At 47.3% G+C, this 20,823-nt stretch overlaps 1 protein-coding gene across 1 annotated transcript; it reads left to right on the forward strand.

Moving 5' to 3' along the window:
• Positions 1-477: 477 nt before the first annotated feature.
• On the forward strand, positions 478-12,282 carry aagab (alpha and gamma adaptin binding protein). Its single transcript, XM_020476953.2, has 11 exons — positions 478-561; positions 1,067-1,192; positions 1,485-1,675; positions 6,162-6,258; positions 6,392-6,481; positions 6,918-7,001; positions 8,711-8,796; positions 9,083-9,182; positions 10,519-10,623; positions 11,717-11,766; positions 12,008-12,282. Exons 2-11 carry the CDS (start codon positions 1,084-1,086, stop codon positions 12,083-12,085), a joined length of 990 nt encoding a protein of 329 aa, XP_020332542.1. The 5' UTR covers positions 478-561; positions 1,067-1,083; the 3' UTR covers positions 12,086-12,282.
• The last annotated feature ends 8,541 nt before the right edge of the window (positions 12,283-20,823 follow it).

Consider the following 20,823-nt stretch of genomic DNA (forward strand, 5'->3'; position numbering starts at 1 on the left):
TTCAGCTGTCTCAAATCATCCTGGACCTGGTGATGAACACCAAATTGCCAGACACTTCGTGAAAAAAATCTATACCATCACTGTTGATTCACCTTCAACATCCCAAAACAAGACAAACTCTTAATAAGACAATTGTGTAGCCTAACTTTAGCTAGATAACTATAAATAACTAGCTAATTCATACAAAATATAAACAATATAAAGCAGTTAGCTAGCAAGAAAACAACAACACAACAAATGTCGCTAGCTAACGTTAACGTCGTTACCTGGACTAAAACGTTTCCAAGCTCATCTGAGTGTTTATTAAGAATGTCAGCCATTTATTTGACAGTTTCTGTAAAAACACTTTCAAAGGATCAAAGTCTCATTGCATGTGACATGCGGCAATGGTTTGCTAATTGGCTAATTGGCTAGCTATTTATTGTGGTGGAAAGCGTTGACAACTTCCCATGTCAACAAACCCTTTCTCATCCTCTGCCTGGCCCCAGACGAAACGCTGTAACTAAGGCAACGAGACGCTACGTTCACGAAGTGGGGATAATGGGAGAGGAGAAAGAGAAGGTAAACATACTAGATATGTCGTTTTGCAAGTTTTTTTTTTGTTGCTTTATAGTGTTTGAAAAATAATAATCGCATGAAATTTGCACTTTTATTAAATAGATAACACATAAATCAGAAGTAGAATCCATGTATTTTTTTCTCATTTCGCGGTGGAATGTGATTGTTGGTCGTCACAGGTTACCACAAACACAAAGCCGTAATTATGGATAACCCCGCCTATTTTTATTTTTTTTCCATTTATCTTCTTAAAATCTTATTTTAAGTCTAACCCTAATATAAACCACACTGCTAACCTTATGCATAACCCTAACATTAAATGAAGACCAAAAAAAGCTAATTTGAGTTTTCACGAATTTTTTCGATAGAGCAAACGTTGACTTTGTGTCTGACGTAACTATTAGCAACCGTGATTTTACCTTTTGCACCGGAAGTGATAATGCGAGTTGAGTTGAAAGGTCATTACTATAGGTTTGTTGTGCTAACTAGTTTTGTCATCTTTTTACAGCAAGGAACGCTTCAAATATGTCCGCGTCTGAAGATTACGAAGAACAAGAAGACACAGCGACCACTGTTCCATCCGTCCTCATTACGAGCTGTGACATTGGCTTTAATGAACAAGATTTGATAAAACGTAAGTAGATGCAGGGTTTCAAAATGGCCTAACTAGCTAACGTTAGCTAGCTTTAATAAAGCGCAAGATCACTCTAACAGGCTGCCTAAATAGAAACACACACATGTATTATTGTTCATTACTTACATTGTGAATATGTAGTGAAGTTAGCTACTGTAACTAGTTGCTAAGTGATGTAGCCAGCCAGCACTAGAGCTACCAGCCACTTTGCTGACTGAAGCTAAATGTGGGAATAACGGTACAGCTTGTGTGACTGGGAAACATTGAAAAATGTCAGGTTTTTTTTTCTCAGAGATTCTAGGCACCACATCGTTGCCAGAGCCGTCCAAGCAGGAGGATACGGTAGTGTGGTACCCATGGACTATCAACAACAAGTATTACACAGCAGACGTCAGCCTCTGTGTGGTGCCCAGTACCTACCAGATGACCTCGGAGATAGCCCAGTCCATGCAGGCTTTCATTGCTTACTTTGACAGCACAGTGGTAAGTTGTGTGTGTGTGTGTGTGTGTGTGTGTAGTGCATTCAGACCCCTTTACTTTTTCCACATTTTGTTATGTTACGAACCGTATTCTAAAATTGATTGCATTGTTTCCCCGCCCTCAAATCTACACACAGTAACTCAAAATGACAAGCAAAAACAGGTTTTTAGACATTTTTGCAAATGTATTAAAAAAAAGACTGAAAAAACTACTGAAATATCACATTTACATAAGTATTCAGACCCTTTACTCAGTACTTTGTTGAAGCACTGTTGGCAGTGATTACAGCCTCGAGTCTTCTTGGATATGATGCTACAAGCTTGGCACACCTGTATCTGGGGAGTTTCTCCCATTCTTCTCTCGGGATCCTCTCAAGCTCTGTCAGGTTGGATGGGGAGCGTCACTGCACAGCTATTTTCAGGTCTCTCCAGAGATGTTTGATTGGGTTCAAGTCTGGGCTCTGGCTGGGCCACTCAAGGACATTCAGAGACTTGTCCCGAAGCCAGTCCTGCATTACCTTGGCTGTGTGTTTATGGTCATCGAACGTTCCCCCAAGCCGGAGGTCCTGAGCGCTCTGGAGCAGGTTTTCATCAAGGATCTCTGTACTTTGCTCCGCTCACCTTTGCTTCGATCCTGACTAGTCTCAGTCCCTGCCACTGAAAAACATCCCCACAACATGATGCTGCCACCACCATGCTTTACCATAGGGATGGTGCCAGGTTTCCTCCAGATGTGATGCTTGGCATTCAGTCCAAAGAGTTCAATCTTGGTTTCATCAGACCAGAGAATCTTTTTTCTCATGGTCTGAAAGTCTCTAGGTTCCTTTTAGATAAACTCCAAACGGTCTGTAATGTGCCTTTTTAATGAGGAGTGGCTTCCGTCTGGCCACTCTACCTTAAAGGCCTGATTAGTGGAGTGCTGCAGAGATGGCTGGAAGGTTCTCCCATCTACACAGTGGAACTCTAGAGCTCTGTCAGAGTGACCATTGGGTTTTTGGTCACCTCCCTGACCAAGGCCCTTCTACCCCAATTGCTCAGTTTGGCCAAGCGGCTAGCTCTAGGAGGAGTCTTGGTGGTTCCAAACTTCTTCCATTTTAGAATGATGGAGTTCTGCTGCAGATCTGTGTTTGTACTCTTCCCCAGAACTGTGTTGGTACCCTTCCCCAGAACTGTGTTGGTACCCTTCCCCTTGAACTGTGTTGGTACCCTTCCCCTTGAACTGTGTTGGTACCCTTCCCCAGAACTGTGTTGGTACCCTACCCCTTGAACTGTGTTGGTACCCTTCCCCTTGAACTGTGTTGGTACCCTTCCCCTTGAACTGTGTTGGTACCCTTCCCCTTGAACTGTGTTGGTACCCTTCCCCTTCCCCCTGAACTGTGTTTGTACTCTTTCCCAGAACTGTGTTGGTACCCTTCCCCAGAACTGTGTTGGTACCCTTCCCCTTGAACTGTGTTGGTACCCTTCCCCATAACTGTGTTGGTACCCTTCCCCTTGAACTGTGTTGGTACCCTTCCCCAGATCTGTGTTGGTACCCTTCCCCTTGAACTGTGTTGGTGCCCTTCCCCAGAACTGTGTTGGTACCCTTCCCCTTGAACTGTGTTGGTACCCTTCCCCTTGAACTGTGTTGGTACCCTTCCCCTTGAACTGTGTTGGTACCCTTCCCCTTGAACTGTGTTGGTACCCTTCCCCTTGAACTGTGTTGGTACCCTTCCCCTTGAACTGTGTTGGTACCCTTCCCCTTGAACTGTGTTGGTACCCTTCCCTTGAACTGTGTTGGTACCCTTCCCCTTGAACTGTGTTGGTACCCTTCCCCTTGAACTGTGTTGGTACCCTTCCCCTTGAACTGTGTTGGTACCCTTCCCCTTGAACTGTGTTGGTACCCTTCCCCTTGAACTGTGTTGGTACCCTTCCCCTTGAACTGTGTTGGTACCCTTCCCCTTGAACTGTGTTGGTACCCTTCCCCTTGAACTGTGTTGGTACCCTTCCCCTTGAACTGTGTTGGTACCCTTCCCCTTGAACTGTGTTGGTACCCTTCCCCTTGAACTGTGTTGGTACCCTTCCCCTTGAACTGTGTTGGTACCCTTCCCCTTGAACTGTGTTGGTACCCTTCCCCTTGAACTGTGTTGGTACCCTTCCCCTTGAACTGTGTTGGTACCCTTCCCCTTGAACTGTGTTGGTACCCTTCCCCTTGAACTGTGCTGTGTTGGTACCCTTCCCCTTGAACTGTGTTGGTACCCTTCCCCTTGAACTGTGTTGGTACCCTTCCCCTTGAACTGTGTTGGTACCCTTCCCCTTGAACTGTGTTGGTACCCTTCCCCTTGAACTGTGTTGGTACCCTTCCCCTTGAACTGTGTTGGTACCCTTCCCCTTGAACTGTGTTGGTACCCTTCCCCTTGAACTGTGTTGGTACCCTTCCCCAGAACTGTGTTGGTACCCTTCCCCAGAACTGTGTTGGTACCCTTCCCCAGAACTGTGTTGGTACCCTTCCCCAGAACTGTGTTGGTACCCTTCCCCCTGAACTGTGTTGGTACCCTTCCCCAGATCTGTGTTGGCACCCTTCCCCAGATCTGTGTTGGCACCTTTCCCCTTGAACTGTGTTGGCGCCCTTCCCCAGAACTGTGTTGGCGCCCTTCCCCTTGAACTGTGTTGGCACCCTTCCCCTTGAACTGTGTTGGTACCCTCCCCTTGAACTTTGTTGGTACCCTTCCCCTTGAACTTTGTTGGTACCCTTCCCCTTGAACTGTGTTGGTACCCTTCCCCTTGAACTGTGTTGGTACCCTTCCCCTTGAACTGTGTTGGTACCCTTCCCCTTGAACTGTGTTGGTACCCTTCCCCTTGAACTGTGTTGGTACCCTTCCCCTTGAACTGTGTTGGTACCCTTCCCCTTGAACTGTGTTGGTACCCTTCCCCTTGAACTGTGTTGGTACCCTTCCCCTTGAACTGTGTTGGTACCCTCCCCTTGAACTTTGTTGGTACCCTTCCCCTTGAACTGTGTTGGTACCCTTCCCCTTGAACTGTGTTGGTACCCTTCCCCTTGAACTGTGTTGGTACCCTTCCCCTTGAACTGTGTTGGTACCCTTCCCCTTGAACTGTGTTGGTACCCTTCCCCTTGAACTGTGTTGGTACCCTTCCCCTTGAACTGTGTTGGTACCCTTCCCCTTGAACTGTGTTGGTACCCTTCCCCTTGAACTGTGTTGGTACCCTTCCCCTTGAACTGTGTTGGTACCCTTCCCCTTGAACTGTGTTGGTACCCTTCCCCTTGAACTGTGTTGGTACCCTCCCCTTCCCCTTGAACTGTGTTGGTACCCTTCCCCAGAACTGTGTTGGTACCCTCCCCTTCCCCTTGAACTGTGTTGGTACCCTTCCCCTTGAACTGTGTTGGTACCCTTCCCCTTGAACTGTGTTGGTACCCTTCCCCTTGAACTGTGTTGGTACCCTTCCCCTTGAACTGTGTTGGTACCCTTCCCCTTGAACTGTGTTGGTACCCTCCCCTTCCCCTTGAACTGTGTTGGTACCCTTCCCCAGAACTGTGTTGGTACCCTCCCCTTCCCCTTGAACTGTGTTGGTACCCTTCCCCTTGAACTGTGTTGGTACCCTTCCCCTTGAACTGTGTTGGTACCCTCCCCTTCCCCTTGAACTGTGTTGGTACCCTTCCCCAGAACTGTGTTGGTACCCTCCCCTTCCCCTTGAACTGTGTTGGTCCCCTTCCCCTTGAACTGTGTTGGTACCCTTCCCCTTGAACTGTGTTGGTACCCTTCCCCAGAACTGTGTTGGTACCCTCCCCTTCCCCTTGAACTGTGTTGGTACCCTTCCCCAGAACTGTGTTGGTACCCTCCCCTTCCCCTTGAACTGTGTTGGTACCCTCCCCCAGATCTGTGCCTCGACACAATCCTGTCTCGGAGCTCTACAGACAATTCCTTTGACCTCAATGTGGAGTCTCATAGCAAAGGGTCTGAATATTTATGTAAATAAGTTATTTTTATTTTGTAAGCATTTCTAAACCTGTTTTCGCTTTGTGATTATGGTTATAGTTGTGTGTGTAGATCGCTGTATTTATATGTGTTTTGTCCATTTTAGAATCGGGCTGTAACGTAAACAAAATATGGAAAAAGTCAAGGGGTCTGAATACTTGCCGAAGGCTCTGTATATCGGTGGGGTTGGGTACAGCAGGCTGCATCTCAATCGGTGATTCTTCGTGTCCTTGCATCCTACCTACTCAACCCCCATACCCTCAGAACGTCAGTGCATTTTGAGAAGGAGGTGAGAAGGGAGGACCCAACAAGTGTAGGAAAGAAAGTCTATGCCTTAGTAAATCACAGGTGTATTGGCTGGAAACCAAACGGAACCAAACTGGGAAATTTGTCCAATGGAAGCTCTCATTTTTGTTTTGCAAAACATTTTCCATTGCAAAAAGAGTCTGAAAGGTTTTGCAACAGTGTGCAACCAATGAACACACCCCAGGTAACCCTTGTCTCTCTGGGGTCCGACAGAAGGATGGTTTGGAGCGGCTGTCTCCCTGGATATCTGTGGTGGAAGACTTGGCTCCAGAGGTGCTCATCCTGGTCTGTGACCGCGTGTGTGAAAGTGGTGAGTGTTACACAACGTGTGTGTGTGTGTGTGTGTGTGTGTGTGTGTGTGTGTGTGTGTGTGAGAGAGAAACTTGTTCCAAAATTGAACTATACTACTACAACAACAACAACAACAAAAATCTCTTCTACAGGTGTCAGTAGACATGAGGCACATCAGTGGTGTTTAGCACACGCCTTTGAGTTGGTGGAACTCAGCCCTGAAGACCTGCCAGATGAGGAAGGTAAGAGTTTTTGTGTGCTGTTTTTCAAGTAGCAGCAACATTCTGAATTGTGACCACAACATTTGAATTAAGAGGCTGACCTGCCCATGATACTGCCTCCCGAGTGGTGCAGCGGTCTAAGGCACTGCATCGCAGTGCTAGCTGTGTCGCTACAGATCCTGGTTCGAATCCAGGCTGTGTCGCTGACTGCCGTGACCAGGAGTCCCATGAGGTGGCGCCACAATTGTCCCAGCGTCGTCCGGGTTAGGGGAGGGTTTGGCCCGGCAGGGATGTCGTTGTCCTGAGGATTGTTTTTTTAAACATTTTAGTAATAAGGTTGTAACGTAACATGGAAAAGGGCATTACATGAATCAGTCAAAGGCCACAGCTGTAGTTTTTCAGATCAGACTCAGTCTGAATGGTTGTTAGTTTACCGTCTGTCTGTAATTCCTACCAGATGACTTCCCCGAGTCTACAGGAGTGAAGAGGATTGTCCAGGCTCTCAACGCTAACGTGTGGTCCAGTGTGGAGATGAAGGATGGTGAGATGGTTACACAATATTATTTTTATATTGTCTCTGTCATGTTTTTGAAATTACATTTTTATGGTATTTAAAAAAATAGAATATATATATATATATATATTCTACTGAACAGATGGGGAGGTGGACAGTAGGGATTATATTGTAACCACGACGACACGGTAGACCAGCCAGACCACTGACATCACAATCTTTCCCTAGCAGGTGTGGTTTGGTGAAGCAGAGGTTGATGGACTAACTGTCACTCCTATGCAGACTCAGTGTCATCTCCTCAGCCGTGATCTGAAGCTGTGCCTCAGACTGGTGCTGCTGGGGAGAGAACCACAGAAATAGAAAAATACTGTATCTCTATGGACAGAACATCTGAGCTCTTGTGTATTTCCAACACACATAATTTGTCTAGTCGAACATACAGACTGCTGTACAGACACTATGGAGACTCTAGTCTAACAGACACTATGGAGACTCTAGTCTAACAGACACTATGGAGACTCTAGTCTAACAGACAGACTGCTGTACAGACACTATGGAGACTCTAGTCTAACAGACAGACTGGTTAGAGCCTGTAATTTCACTGTAAGGTCTACGCCCGTTGTATTCGGCGCATGTGACTAATGACATTTGTTTTGAGAACGGAGGGGAGAGGTGGCTGGTGTTCCCTTTGTCTTAATCTCACCAGGATCCTCCCCAACTTACTAATAAAATACAAACTAACTGTTTGCAGGTGTAAGGATCATAGAGCGCTTGTGGATTTATATGAGAGAGTTCTCCTGGCATCCGCCAAACCCAGATTTTTTTTCCCGTCGGACTGCCAGATGGTGAAGCGTGATTCATCACTCCAGAGAACGTGTTTCCAATGGCGGCGAGCTTTACACCACTCCAGATGACGCTTGGTATTGCTCATGGTGATCTTAGGTTTGTGTGCGGCTGCTCGGCCATGGAAACCCATTTCAGGAAGCTCTCGACGAACAGTTCTTGTGCTGACGTTGCTTCCAGAGGCAGTTTGGAACTCGGTCGTGAGGGTTGCAACCGAGGACAGACGATTGTTACATGCTTTGCACGTCAGCACTCGGAATTCTCATTCTGTGAGCTTGTGTGGCCTACCACTTTGCAGGCAAGCCGTTGTTGCTCCTAGACATTTCCACTTCCCAATAACAGCACTTGCAGTTGACCGGGGGGCAGCTCTAGCAGGGCAGAAATTTGACGAACTGACTTGTTGGAAAGGTGGCATCCTATGACGGTGCCACATTGAAAGTCACTGAGCTCTTCAGTAAGGCCATTCTACTGCCAATGTTTGTCTATGGAGATTGCATGGCCGTGTGCTCGATTTTTATACACCTGTCAGCAACGGGCGTGGCTGAAATAGCCGAATCAACTCATTTGAAGTGGTGTCCACATACTTCTGTATATGTGTGTGCATTTTATGTTTGTTTAAAATATATCTTAAACTGTTTCTTCATATTGGTTATTTATTTGCACATGTTAAACCTTGTTTGACATTGGGCTATTTATCAAAATGTCTCGTGAACAGGAAGCCACGACATCATTTTCAAGTTTTAGGAGTGGAAATTGATATTTGTATTGTACTTGAATCAGGTAAAAACTGCTGAATGAGTCAAAAAGATTGTTTGATTTTGATATACCAAAACGGTTTTGGTCTGATTCATTCTGTCTGTCTCTGTCTGTCTCTCTGCCTCTCTGTCTCTCAGAACACAGTGGGGGCTTTGGTCTTATGAGCAGCTTGGTGGCCTCCAGACATAACAACCCACGGCCCAGGCAGGATACACCCCCACCGGTCAGTGAACCAAAGCAACCAATCATCAAACCTTTCTTCAGGGACCCCCAGCCGTTCCATCCATTTGGCCTGTTCCAACGAGCCCGTCTACTTCAATTAACTACACATTTCTGGCAAAACATTTCACCATAGTCATTGTTGTATTTTTACAATGATGTGAATATTCTAAGATTGACAAACCATTTTTTTTCCCCAATTTAATTAATTGTATATTTATTATATTACATAGACCCACAGGTTTGCATTGGTATCCCAGTGCTGCACACTGACTTGTTTGTGTTGTCAGTCCTCCAGTCTGCCAGTAGAGGGTGTAGTAGACAGTGGAGAGCCTCGCAGGACTGAACCCAACCCTGACAACCGAGACACACAGGTTGACACCATAGTAGGTGAGTGAGCTGGTTACATTTTAGGAGACGCTATTATCCAGAGAGACTTACAGTTGGTGCATTCATCTGGAGATAGCTATGGGAGAGGAAGCTAAACTTTGTCTCTAAAAACCCATATCAGCGGTCGGTGGGGGTTGGTTGACTATCGGCGGTCGGTGGGGGTTGGTTGACGGTCGGCGGGGGTTGGTGGACTATCGGCAGTCTGTGGGGGTTGGTGGACTATCGGCGGTCGGTGGGGGTTGGTTGACTATCGGCGGTCGGTGGGTGTTGGTGGACTATCGGCAGTCTGTGGGGGTTGGTGGACTATCGGCGGTCGGCGGGGGTTGGTTGACTATCGGCAGTCGGCGGGGGTTGGTTGACTATCGGCGGTCGGCGGGGGTTGGTTGACTATCGGCAGTCTGTGGGGGTTGGTTGACTATCGGCAGTCGGTGGGTGTTGGTGGACTATCGGCAGTCTGTGGGGGTTGGTGGACTATCGGCAGTCTGTGGGGGTTGGTGGACTATCGGCAGTCTGTGGGGGTTGGTGGACTATCGGCAGTCTGTGGGGGTTGGTGGACTATCGGCAGTCTGTGGGGGTTGGTGGACTATCGGCAGTCTGTGGGGGTTGGTGGACTATCGTCAGTCTGTGGGGGTTGGTTGACTATCGGCAGTCGGCGGGGGTTGGTTGACTATCGGCAGTCGGCGGGGGTTGGTGGACTATCGGCAGTCGGCGGGGGTTGGTTGACTATCGGCAGTCTGTGGGGGTTGGTTGACTATCGGCGGTCGGCGGGGGTTGGTTGACTGTCGGCGGGGGTTGGTTGACTATCGGCGGTCGGCGGGGGTTGGTTGACTATCGGCGGTCGGCGGGGGTTGGTGGACTATCGGCGGTCGGCGGGGGTTGGTTGACTATCGGCAGTCGGTGGGGGTTGGTGGACTATCGGCAGTCGGCGGGGGTTGGTTAGTGGGACTGTCGGTGGTGGTTAGTCGACACAGTCGTAGGTAAGTGGACTGAGTCTTTCATCTGTTCTGTAGGCTGTAGGTTAGCACCATGGTTACAGTCTTATAACAGTACGTTGTCTATTAATCCATTTGAGAACTTTTGGGGGCAACTCTTCATAATTGAGACTATATACATTATACACCATGATATATTCTGAGTATAAAGAGTGGCCATTTTTAATCGATTAAATGTATGTAATCTGAAGCATATTTATAAGGGTAATTTATCCCATTTTAGCCGATGTTTTATCCAAAGCGCCTTACGTAGTCATGCATACATTTCTCTTATGGGCGCAGGGGGCATCGAAGCTTTACCAGCTGTTCGCAGAGGGCCTTCAGTACGTGTTTTCTGTCTGTAGATCCGATGCTTGACTTGGACATCCAGGAGCTGGCTAACCTGACGGCTGGGGACGCGGACGTGGAGAACTTCGAACGCCTCTTCACCAAACTGAAGGAGATGAAAGGTACCTGGCTGGAGACGCAAGGCAGTGCACTACTGGCACTCTAATCCCTACACAGTGCACTACTGGCACCCTATTCCCTATATAGTGCACTACTGGCACCCTATTCCCTACACAGTACACTACTGGCACCCTATTCCCTACACAGTACACTACTGGCAGATGTTGGCTCAATTGTAAATTATCTTAAATGTACAGCGTGCTGTAGAGGTTTCTGATTGGATCCAGCGTGCTGTAGAGAGGTTTTTGATTGGATCCAGCGTGCTGTAGTGGTTTCTGATTGGATCCAGCGTGCTAGAGAGGTTTCTGATTGGATCCAGCGTGCTAGAGAGGTTTCTGATTGGATCCAGCATGCTGTAGAGGTTTCTGATTGGATCCAGCGTGCTATAGAGGTTTCTGATTGGATCCAGCGTGCTATAGAGGTTTCTGATTGGATCCAGCGTGCTGTAGAGGTTTCTGATTGGATCCAGCGTGCTATAGAGGTTTCTGATTGGATCCAGCGTGCTATAGAGGTTTCTGATTGGATCCAGCGTGCTATAGAGCGGTTTCTGATTGGATCCAGCGTGCTGTAGTGGTTTCTGATTGGATCCAGCGTGCTAGAGAGGTTTCTGATTGGATCCAGCGTGCTGTAGAGCGGTTTCTGATTGGATCCAGCGTGCTGTAGAGCGGTTTCTGATTGGATCCAGCGTGCTAGAGAGGTTTCTGATTGGATCCAGCGTGCTAGAGAGGTTTCTGATTGGATCCAGCGTGCTAGAGAGGTTTCTGATTGGATCCAGCGTGCTAGAGAGGTTTCTGATTGGATCCAGTGTGCTGTAGAGGTTTCTGATTGGATCCAGCGTGCTATAGAGGTTTCTGATTGGATCCAGCGTGCTATAGAGCGGTTTCTGATTGGATCCAGCGTGCTAGAGAGGTTTCTGATTGGATCCAGCATGCTTTAAGAGCGGTTTCTGATTGGATCCAGCGTGCTTTAAGAGCGGTTTCTGATTGGATCCAGCGTGCTTTAAGAGCGGTTTTTGATTGGATCCCGGTTGTCATTGACAACCTCTGTATATTATGTATGTTATCCGACATTGACGTTCTGTTTTTCTCTTGACAGATAAAGCTTTATGGCTGCCTCCTGAACAGAGGAAACTTCATGCTGAGAAGGTAGCTTCATCCCTAAACACACCATTTTAAAATGTTTTTTTAAATCGAATTATATTCATACCTGGTTCTTCTGTCTGTCGGTGTCAACCTGTAAATGTCCTCTTGTCATCTGTGTAGATGTTGTGTTTCCTCATCCTGTCCTGGGGGAGGACCAGGACTAATAAACCCTGTAATGTCCTATTGTAATCTGCATAATGTTGATTGAGGCCAAATGCCTGAAACCTGATTACTTGCTCTGCAGGTTGCCAAGGCGTTTTGGACGGCCATCGGAGGAGACCAGGATGAGATAGAAGGCCTGTCGTCAGGGGAGGAGAGTTAAAGGGAGACTGAGGAGTCACGCTCTTCCTTCCTGTCCCCAGTCCTCTCCTTCCTGTCCCCAGACCTCCCCTTCCTGGGGCTCCTCTCCTTCCTTTCCTGTCCCCAGTCCTCTCCTTCCTGTCCTCTCCTTCCTGTCCCCAGTCCTCTCCTTCCTGTCCTCTCCTTCCTGTCCCCAGTCCTCTCCTTCCTGTCCTCTCCTTCCTGTCCCCAGTCCTCCCCTTCCTGGGGCTCCTCCCCTTCCTGTCCCCAGTCCTCCCCTTCCTGGGGCTCCTCCCCTTCCTGTCCCCAGTCCTCCCCTTCCTGGGGCTCCTCCCCTTCCTGTCCCCAGTCCTCCCCTTCCTGGGGCTCCTCCCCTTCCTGTCCCCAGTCCTCCCCTTCCTGGGGCTCCTCCCCTTCCTGTCCCCAGTCCTCCCCTTCCTGGGGCTCCTCCCCTTCCTGTCCCCAGTCCTCCCCTTCCTGTCCTCTCCTTCCTGGGGCTCCTCCCCTTCCCTCCCTGTCTCCAGTCCTCCCTGTCTCCAGTCCTCCCCTTCCCTTCCTGTCTCCAGTCCTCCCCTTCCTGGGGCTCCTCCCCATCCTGGGGTTTTATTCACTAGGAAGCAAACAGAACAATAGGAACTTTTTTTTTTTTTTCACGTTGTAAAATGTTTCTCTCCAGTGTTAGACTAATGAATATACGCCTGGTCTGCTCCCAACTCAGGAACTGTGGACGATGGAGTAGAGACTGGGAGGGACTCTGGCCAGGTTGAAGAGAGGGGAGTGCTTATCGTCATATTATCAATTATTAGTTTGTCTCTTCCACATTTTTTTTATTTTTTATTTTTATTTTATTTTGTGACACTATCAAAAGCTAGCTTGGTTCCCAGATCTGTTTAGTGCCATCTTCCCAACCCAATGACCATACTGAACGAGCTGGCAAGTCCGGACAAACATCTGGGACCAGGCTAGTAAGCTGTGGGGTGTCCAGTCTGCCCAGGTTCAGGAAGAAAAGACTGGCTGTTCCATGGATGTTTAATTAGGATGTTTGGTGTTCATGTGTTTTTCCCTGGTAAAAATACAAAAAACATTGAGACCTAAGTCTCATTTGCAAATGAGGAACAATACAGAAAATACAACTGTACACAATTTTTAAACAGTTAATATTATTGGACTAGTAGCCGGAAGGTTGCAAGTTCAAACCCCTGAGCTGACAAGGTAAAAATCTGTCGTTCTGCGGGTTAACTGTACACAGCGGGTTATATATATCTAAATCTGTCGTTCTGCCCTTATATAATCAAACAAAACGAACACCCTTTTATCAACAAAAAAAATGGATAAATGCCGTGATGAGTGATGTGAAGGCTAATTGAACTGATCCATCGTCCCTCTTCTCCTCTCTTCTCAACACGAGTTTGTGTTGTCTGGTCCATGACCAGTGACAACAACGTTGAAGATAACTAGGTACCAAACCTTTTCCTCTGGGAACCCTCAGACATTTCACAATGTTGTTCTTTAAATTAGTTGACAAGTTGAATTAGGTGTTAGCTCTGGAATAGATCACATGGAACAGCTGAGGGGGGAGAGAGGTTTGGAATGGCTAAAGGGGGGGGGGGGAGGTTTGGAATGGCTGGGGGGGGGGGGGGTCCCCGGGGAGAGGTTTGGCTGAGGGGGGGGAGAGGTTTGGAATGGCTGAGGGGGGGAGAGGTTTGGAACGGCTGGGGGGGAGAGGTTTGGAACGGCTGGGGGGGGGGGGTGGAACGCCTGGGGGGGTTTGGAACGGCTGGGGGGGGGGGGGGGGGTGAGAGGTTTGGAACGGCTGGGGGGGGGGGGGGTGAGAGGTTTGGAACGGCTGGGGGGGTTTGGAACGGCTGGGGGGGGAGAGGTTTGGAACGGCTGGGGGGAGAGGTTTGGGGGGGGGGGGTTTGGAACGGCTGGGGGGGGAGAGGTTTGGAACGGCTGGGGGGAGAGGTTTGGGGGGGGGGGGTTTGGAACGGCTGGGGGGGGGAGAGGTTTGGAACGGCTGGGGGGGGAGAGGTTTGGAACGGCTGGGGGGAGAGGTTTGGGGGGGGGGGGGGTTTGGAACGGCTGGGGGGGGAGAGGTTTGGAACGGCTGGGGGGAGAGGTTTGGGGGGGGGGGGGGTTTGGAACGGCTGGGGGGGGGGGGGAGGTTTGGAACGGCTGGGAGGGGGGGGGAGGAGGTTTGGAACGGCTGGGGGGGGGAGAGGTTTGGACAACACTGCTGTAGAATATGGATTATATTGTGTTTTGTCCTTTTGTTTGATCGTCCAAATGTTGTTCTGGGTTCCACAGTCACCTTGTAGAAAAGTTACAAAAAATTAAGTGATGTGCCTTTTTTAATGTAATTATTAGCAAGACATTACAATTACACTCTGTCTGATTAAAGACCTAAATAAATCAATCATTAACTGGTGTGTTTTGTATGATGTAACACAAGTGGTACCAAATCACTGGAAATTATTAATTGATCAATTATTAGTTTGTCTCTTCCACATTTCTTTTTTTATTTTGTGACACTATCAAAAAGCTAGCTTGGTTCCCAGATCCCCCCCCTCCCCCCAAGGAAGTGAAAATAAACTTCGGCATATTCTCCAACATACAGCGTAAACATTGGACCCCCCAGTCTAAGGGTCCATTCAATCTGCATTGTGGAAATGTTTTCCAGTGTGATTGAAATATAAAGGAGATGTTCTTGCTTTAGGGGAGATTCACTGGATCCAATCAGAAACCTCTACAGCACGCTGGATCCAATCAGAAACCGCTCTAAAGCACGCTGGATCCAATCAGAAACCTCTATCGCATGCTGGATCCAATCAGAAACCTCTATAGCACGCTGGATCCAATCAGAAACCTCTATAGCATGCTGGATCCAATCAGAAACCGCTCTAAAGCACGCTGGATCCAATCAGAAACCTCTACAGCAAGCTGGATCCAATCAGAAACCTCTATAGCACGCTGGATCCAATCAGAAACCTCTACAGCACGCTGGATCCAATCAGAAACCTCTATAGCACGCTGGATCCAATCAGAAACCTCTACAGCAAGCTGGATCCAATCAGAAACCTCTATAGCACGCTGGATCCAATCAGAAACCTCTATAGCACGCTGGATCCAATCAGAAACCTCTACAGCATGCTGGATCCAATCAGAAACCTCTACAGCAAGCTGGATCCAATCAGAAACCTCTATAGCACGCTGGATCCAATCAGAAACCTCTACAGCACGCTGGATCCAATCAGAAACCTCTATAGCACGCTGGATCCAATCAGAAACCTCTACAGCAAGCTGGATCCAATCAGAAACCTCTATAGCACGCTGGATCCAATCAGAAACCTCTATAGCACGCTGGATCCAATCAGAAACCTCTACAGCACGCTGGATCCAATCAGAAACCTCTACAGCAAGCTGGATCCAATCAGAAACCTCTACAGCATGCTGGATCCAATCAGAAACCGCTCTAAAGCACGCTGGATCCAATCAGAAACCTCTACAGCATGCTGGATCCAATCAGAAACCTCTACAGCATGCTCGATCCAATCAGAAACCTCTATAGCATGCTGGATCCAATCAGAAACCTCTCTAAAGCACGCTGGATCCAATCAGAAACCTCTACAGCATGCTGGATCCAATCAGAAACCTCTATAGCATGCTGGATCCAATCAGAAACCGCTCTAAAGCACGCTGGATCCAATCAGAAACCTCTACAGCAAGCTGGATCCAATCAGAAACCTCTACAGCAAGCTGGATCCAATCAGAAACCTCTATAGCATGCTGGATCCAATCAGAAACCTCTACAGCACGCTGGATCCAATCAGAAACCTCTACAGCAAGCTGGATCCAATCAGAAACCGCTCTAAAGCACGCTGGATCCAATCAGAAACCTCTACAGCAAGCTGGATCCAATCAGAAACCTCTACAGCACGCTGGATCCAATCAGAAACCTCTACAGCATGCTGGATCCAATCAGAAACCTCTACAGCAAGCTGGATCCAATCAGAAACCGCTCTAAAGCAAGCTGGATCCAATCAGAAACCTCTACAGCAAGCTGGATCCAATCAGAAACCTCTACAGCAAGCTGGATCCAATCAGAAACCTCTATAGCATGCTGGATCCAATCAGAAACCTCTACAGCACGCTGGATCCAATCAGAAACCTCTATAGCATGCTGGATCCAATCAGAAACCTCTACAGCATGCTGGATCCAATCAGAAACCTCTATAGCATGCTGGATCCAATCAGAAACCTCTATAGCATGCTGGATCCAATCAGAAACCTCTACAGCATGCTGGATCCAATCAGAAACCTCTACAGCATGCTGGATCCAATCAGAAACCTCTAGCACGCTGGATCCAATCAGAAACCTCTACAGCATGCTGGATCCAATCAGAAACCTCTACAGCAAGCTGGATCCAATCAGAAACCTCTACAGCATGCTGGATCCAATCAGAAACCTCTACAGCATGCTGGATCCAATCAGAAACCTCTATAGCACGCTGGATCCAATCAGAAACCTCTACAGCACGCTGGATCCAATCAGAAACCGCTCTAAAGCACGCTGGATCCAATCAGAAACCTCTACAGCAAGCTGGATCCAATCAGAAACCTCTATAGCACGCTGGATCCAATCAGAAACCTCTATAGCATGCTGGATCCAATCAGAAACCTCTAGAGCACGCTGGATCCAATCAGAATCTATCGCTGTGGCTTTACAGACTGAATAGAGACTTAAATTAAGACAATCGGTGAGACCGTGTAGGGAGCAGACCCTGCTAAGTTAGTGACTAATGCCATTATAATGTAGATGTTCATATCTCCATATGCTTTCTATAAAAACAGTCTTCCAAGGCTTTTTTTTTGGTGTGAATCACTCATCTGGACAGTAAGCAAAAACAAAAGTAGTGGGATTTAATTTTATTAAAAAGATTGTGGATAACAAAACAGATGAATACAGTAATACATACGTAACATGTTATATGACAATTAAGAGGTAAAAAAAAAAAGTGGACAAAAATAAGCATCAGTTTCAGAGGGGAAATGAGTACAGATATTAAGATGGTCATTACCTCAAACAGTTTATCTATTATCCTTCTGGAGAGAACCAATGGGCTACTGGTATGGAGAGAACCAATGGACTACTGGTATGGAGAGAACCAATGGACTACTGGTATGGAGAGAACCAATGGACTACTGGTATGGAGAGAACCAATGGACTACTGGTAAATAGTGTTCCACTATAGAGCCGCACAGAAATGGACCCGGATCCTCTTGAAGATGTCCTAACTCTAAAACGGGCCAGTTTCCCAGAACCACATTAAACCTCCTACAGGACTTAAAAGCATGCTCAATGGAATACCTCAAAATATTTAAAAAATCACCCATGACTAGGATGTAGCAGGGTGAAGTTGCCCCTAGACAGGGATCTTGGGTCAATGTTGCATTTCCCCACTAATAACTAGGATTGGGGGAAGGGAAGCTGACCTTAGTGGAACCTTCACCACGGAGCAGACTTAATCTGGGACTAGGAAACCAGCTGGAAATGACACCCCTTTATTAGGAGGGAGAAGACCCAGTAACCATAATGACACCCCTGTATTAGGAGGGAGAAGACCCAGTAACCATAATGACACACTTGTACTAGGAGAAGACCCAGTAACCATAATGACACACCTGTACTAGGAGAAGACCCAGTAACCATAATGACACACCTGTACTAGGAAAAGACCCAGTAACCATAATAACACCCCTGTACTAGGAGAAGACCCAGTAACCATAATGACACCCCTTGTACTAGGAGGAGGGAGAAGACCCAGTAACCATAGTAACACACCTGTACTAGGAGAAGACCCAGTAACCATAGTAACACACCTGTACTAGGAGAAGACCCAGTAACCATAATGACACCCCTGTACTAGGAGAGAAGACCCAGTAACCATAATGACACCCCTGCACTAGGAGGAGAGAAGACCCAGTAACCATAATGACACCCCCTGTACTAGGAGGAGGGAGAAGACCCAGTAACCATAATAACACACCTGTACTAGGAGAAGACCCAGTAACCATAATGACACCCCTGTACTAGGAGAGAAGACCCAGTAACCATAATGTTACCCCTGTACTAGGAGGGAGAAGACCCAGTAACCATAATGACACCCCTGTACTAGGAGGGAGAAGACCCAGTAACCATAATGATACCCCTGTACTAGGAAGGAGAAGACCCAGTAACCACAATGACACCCCTGTACTAGGAGGAGAGAAGACCCAGTAACCATAATGACACCCCTGTACTAGGAGAAGACCCAGTAACCATAATAACACACCTGTACTAGGAGGGAGAAGACCCAGTAACCATAATGACACCCCTGTAGTAGGAGAGAAGACCCAGTAACCATAATGACACCCCTGTACTAGGAGAAGACCCAGTAACCATAATGACACCCCTGTAGTAGGAGAGAAGACCCAGTAACCATAATGACACCCCCTGTACTAGGAGGGAGAAGGCCCAGTAACCATAATGACACCCCTGTACTAGGAGAGAGAAGACCTAGTAACCATAATGGCACCCCTGTACTAGGAGGGAGAAGACCCAGTAACCATAATGACACCCCTGCACTAGGAGGAGAGAAGACCCAGTAACCATAATGACACCCCTGTACTAGGAGGAGAGAAGACCCAGTAACCATAATGACACCCCTGCACTAGGAGGAGAGAAGACCCAGTAACCATAATGACACCCCTGCACTAGGAGGAGAGAAGACCCAGTAACCATAATGACACCCCTGCACTAGGAGGAGAGAAGACCCAGTAACCATAATGACACCCCTGCACTAGGAGGAGAGAAGACCCAGTAACCATAATGACACCCCTGCACTAGGAGGAGAGAAGACCCAGTAACCATAATGACACCCCTGTACTAGGAGGAGAGAAGACCCAGTAACCATAATGACACCCCTGCACTAGGAGGAGAGAAGACCCAGTAACCATAATGATACCCCTGCACTAGGAGGAGAGAAGACCCAGTAACCATAATGACACCCCTGCACTAGGAGGAGAGAAGACCCAGTAACCATAATGACACCCCTGCACTAGGAGGAGAGAAGACCCAGTAACCATAATGACACCCCTGTACTAGGAGGAGAGAAGACCCAGTAACCATAATGACACCCCTGCACTAGGAGGAGAGAAGACCCAGTAACCATAATGACACCCCTGTACTAGGAGGAGAGAAGACCCAGTAACCATAATGACACCCCTGCACTAGGAGGAGAGAAGACCCAGTAACCATAATGACACCCCTGCACTAGGAGGAGAGAAGACCCAGTAACCATAATGACACCCCTGCACTAGGAGGGAGAAGACCCAGTAACCATAATCAAACCAATAACAATCTTTACAAAAACAAACCTCTAGAGCTGCCAGCATTTATACCTACCTTTTAGATTCAAATAGACCTTAATCCGTATTAAAATAGACCATTCTGTATTAAAATAGGTAATCATCTGTATTGAAATAGATTCAAATAGACCATTCTGTATTAAAATAGACCAATTATGAAAGCAGATGAAAATAGATTCAAAAAACGATAAGATGATAATAGATATAAAATATATTAAATATATAAGGTCATAGATATGATAATCAATTAGATGATAGATGATAATAGATAAATAGATTAGATAAGTATACACCATTCTGTATACATCTGGCCCTTCTTTGGACACTGTGCTATCTAACCTCCAGACAAGCTTCAATGCCATACAACTCTCCTTCCGTGGCCTCCAACTGCTCTTAAATGCAAGTACAACTAAATGCATGCTTTTCAACCGTTTGCTGCCTGCACCTGCTCGCCCATCCAGCATCACTACTCTGGACGGTTCTGACTTAGAATACGTGGACAAGTACAAATACCTAGGTGTCTGGTTAGACTGTAAACTCTCCTTCCAGACTCATATTAAGCATCTCCAATCCAAAGTTAAATCTAGAATCAGCTTCCTATTTCGCAACAAAGCATCCTTCACTCATTCTGCCAAACATACCCTCGTTAAACTGACCATCCTACCGATCCTCGACTTCGGTGATGTCATTTCCGGAATGGCCTCCAACACCCTACTCAGCAAATTGGATGTAGTCTATCACAGTGCCATCCGTTTTGTCACCAAAGCCCCATATACTACCCACCATTGCGACCTGTACGCTCTCGTTGGCTGGCCCTCGCTTCATACTCGTCGCCAAACCCACTGGCTCCAGGTCATCTACAAGTCTCTGCTAGGTAAAGCCCCACCTTATCTCAGCTCACTGGTCACCATAGCAGCACCCACTCGTAGCACACGCTCCAGCAGGTATATCTCTGTGGTCACCCCCAAAGCCAATTCTTCCTTTGGCCACCTCTCCTTCCAGTTCTCTGCTGCCAATGACTGGAACGAACTACAAAAATCACTGAAGCTGGAGACTCTTATCTCCCTCATTAATTTTAAGCACCAGCTGTCAGAGCAGCTCACAGATTACTGCACCTGTACATAGCCCACCTATAATTTAGCCCAAACAACTACCTCATCCCCATACTGGTATTAATTAATTTATCTTGCTCCAGTATCTCTACCTGCACATTCATCTTCTGCACATTAATCACTCCAGTGTTTAATTGGTATATTTTAATCACTTTGCCACCATGGCATATTTATTGCCTTTACCTCCCTTATCTCACCTCATGTTCTCACATCGTATATAGACTTTTCTACTGTATTATTG

This window comes from Oncorhynchus kisutch, linkage group LG10, assembly GCF_002021735.2.
Source record: "Oncorhynchus kisutch isolate 150728-3 linkage group LG10, Okis_V2, whole genome shotgun sequence".
NCBI classification, from domain to species: Eukaryota; Metazoa; Chordata; class Actinopteri; order Salmoniformes; family Salmonidae; genus Oncorhynchus; species Oncorhynchus kisutch.

Excerpts from the sequence above, each read along its gene's own strand:
- aagab (XM_020476953.2), top strand. The coding sequence starts at position 1,084 with ATGTCCGCGTCTGAAGATTACGAAGAACAAGAAGACACAGCGACCACT. Across the intron at positions 1,193-1,484 it reads TGAACAAGATTTGATAAAAC|AGATTCTAGGCACCACATCG; the intron begins GTAAGTAGATGC and ends TTTTTTTCTCAG. Across the intron at positions 10,624-11,716 it reads CAAACTGAAGGAGATGAAAG|ATAAAGCTTTATGGCTGCCT; the intron begins GTACCTGGCTGG and ends TTCTCTTGACAG.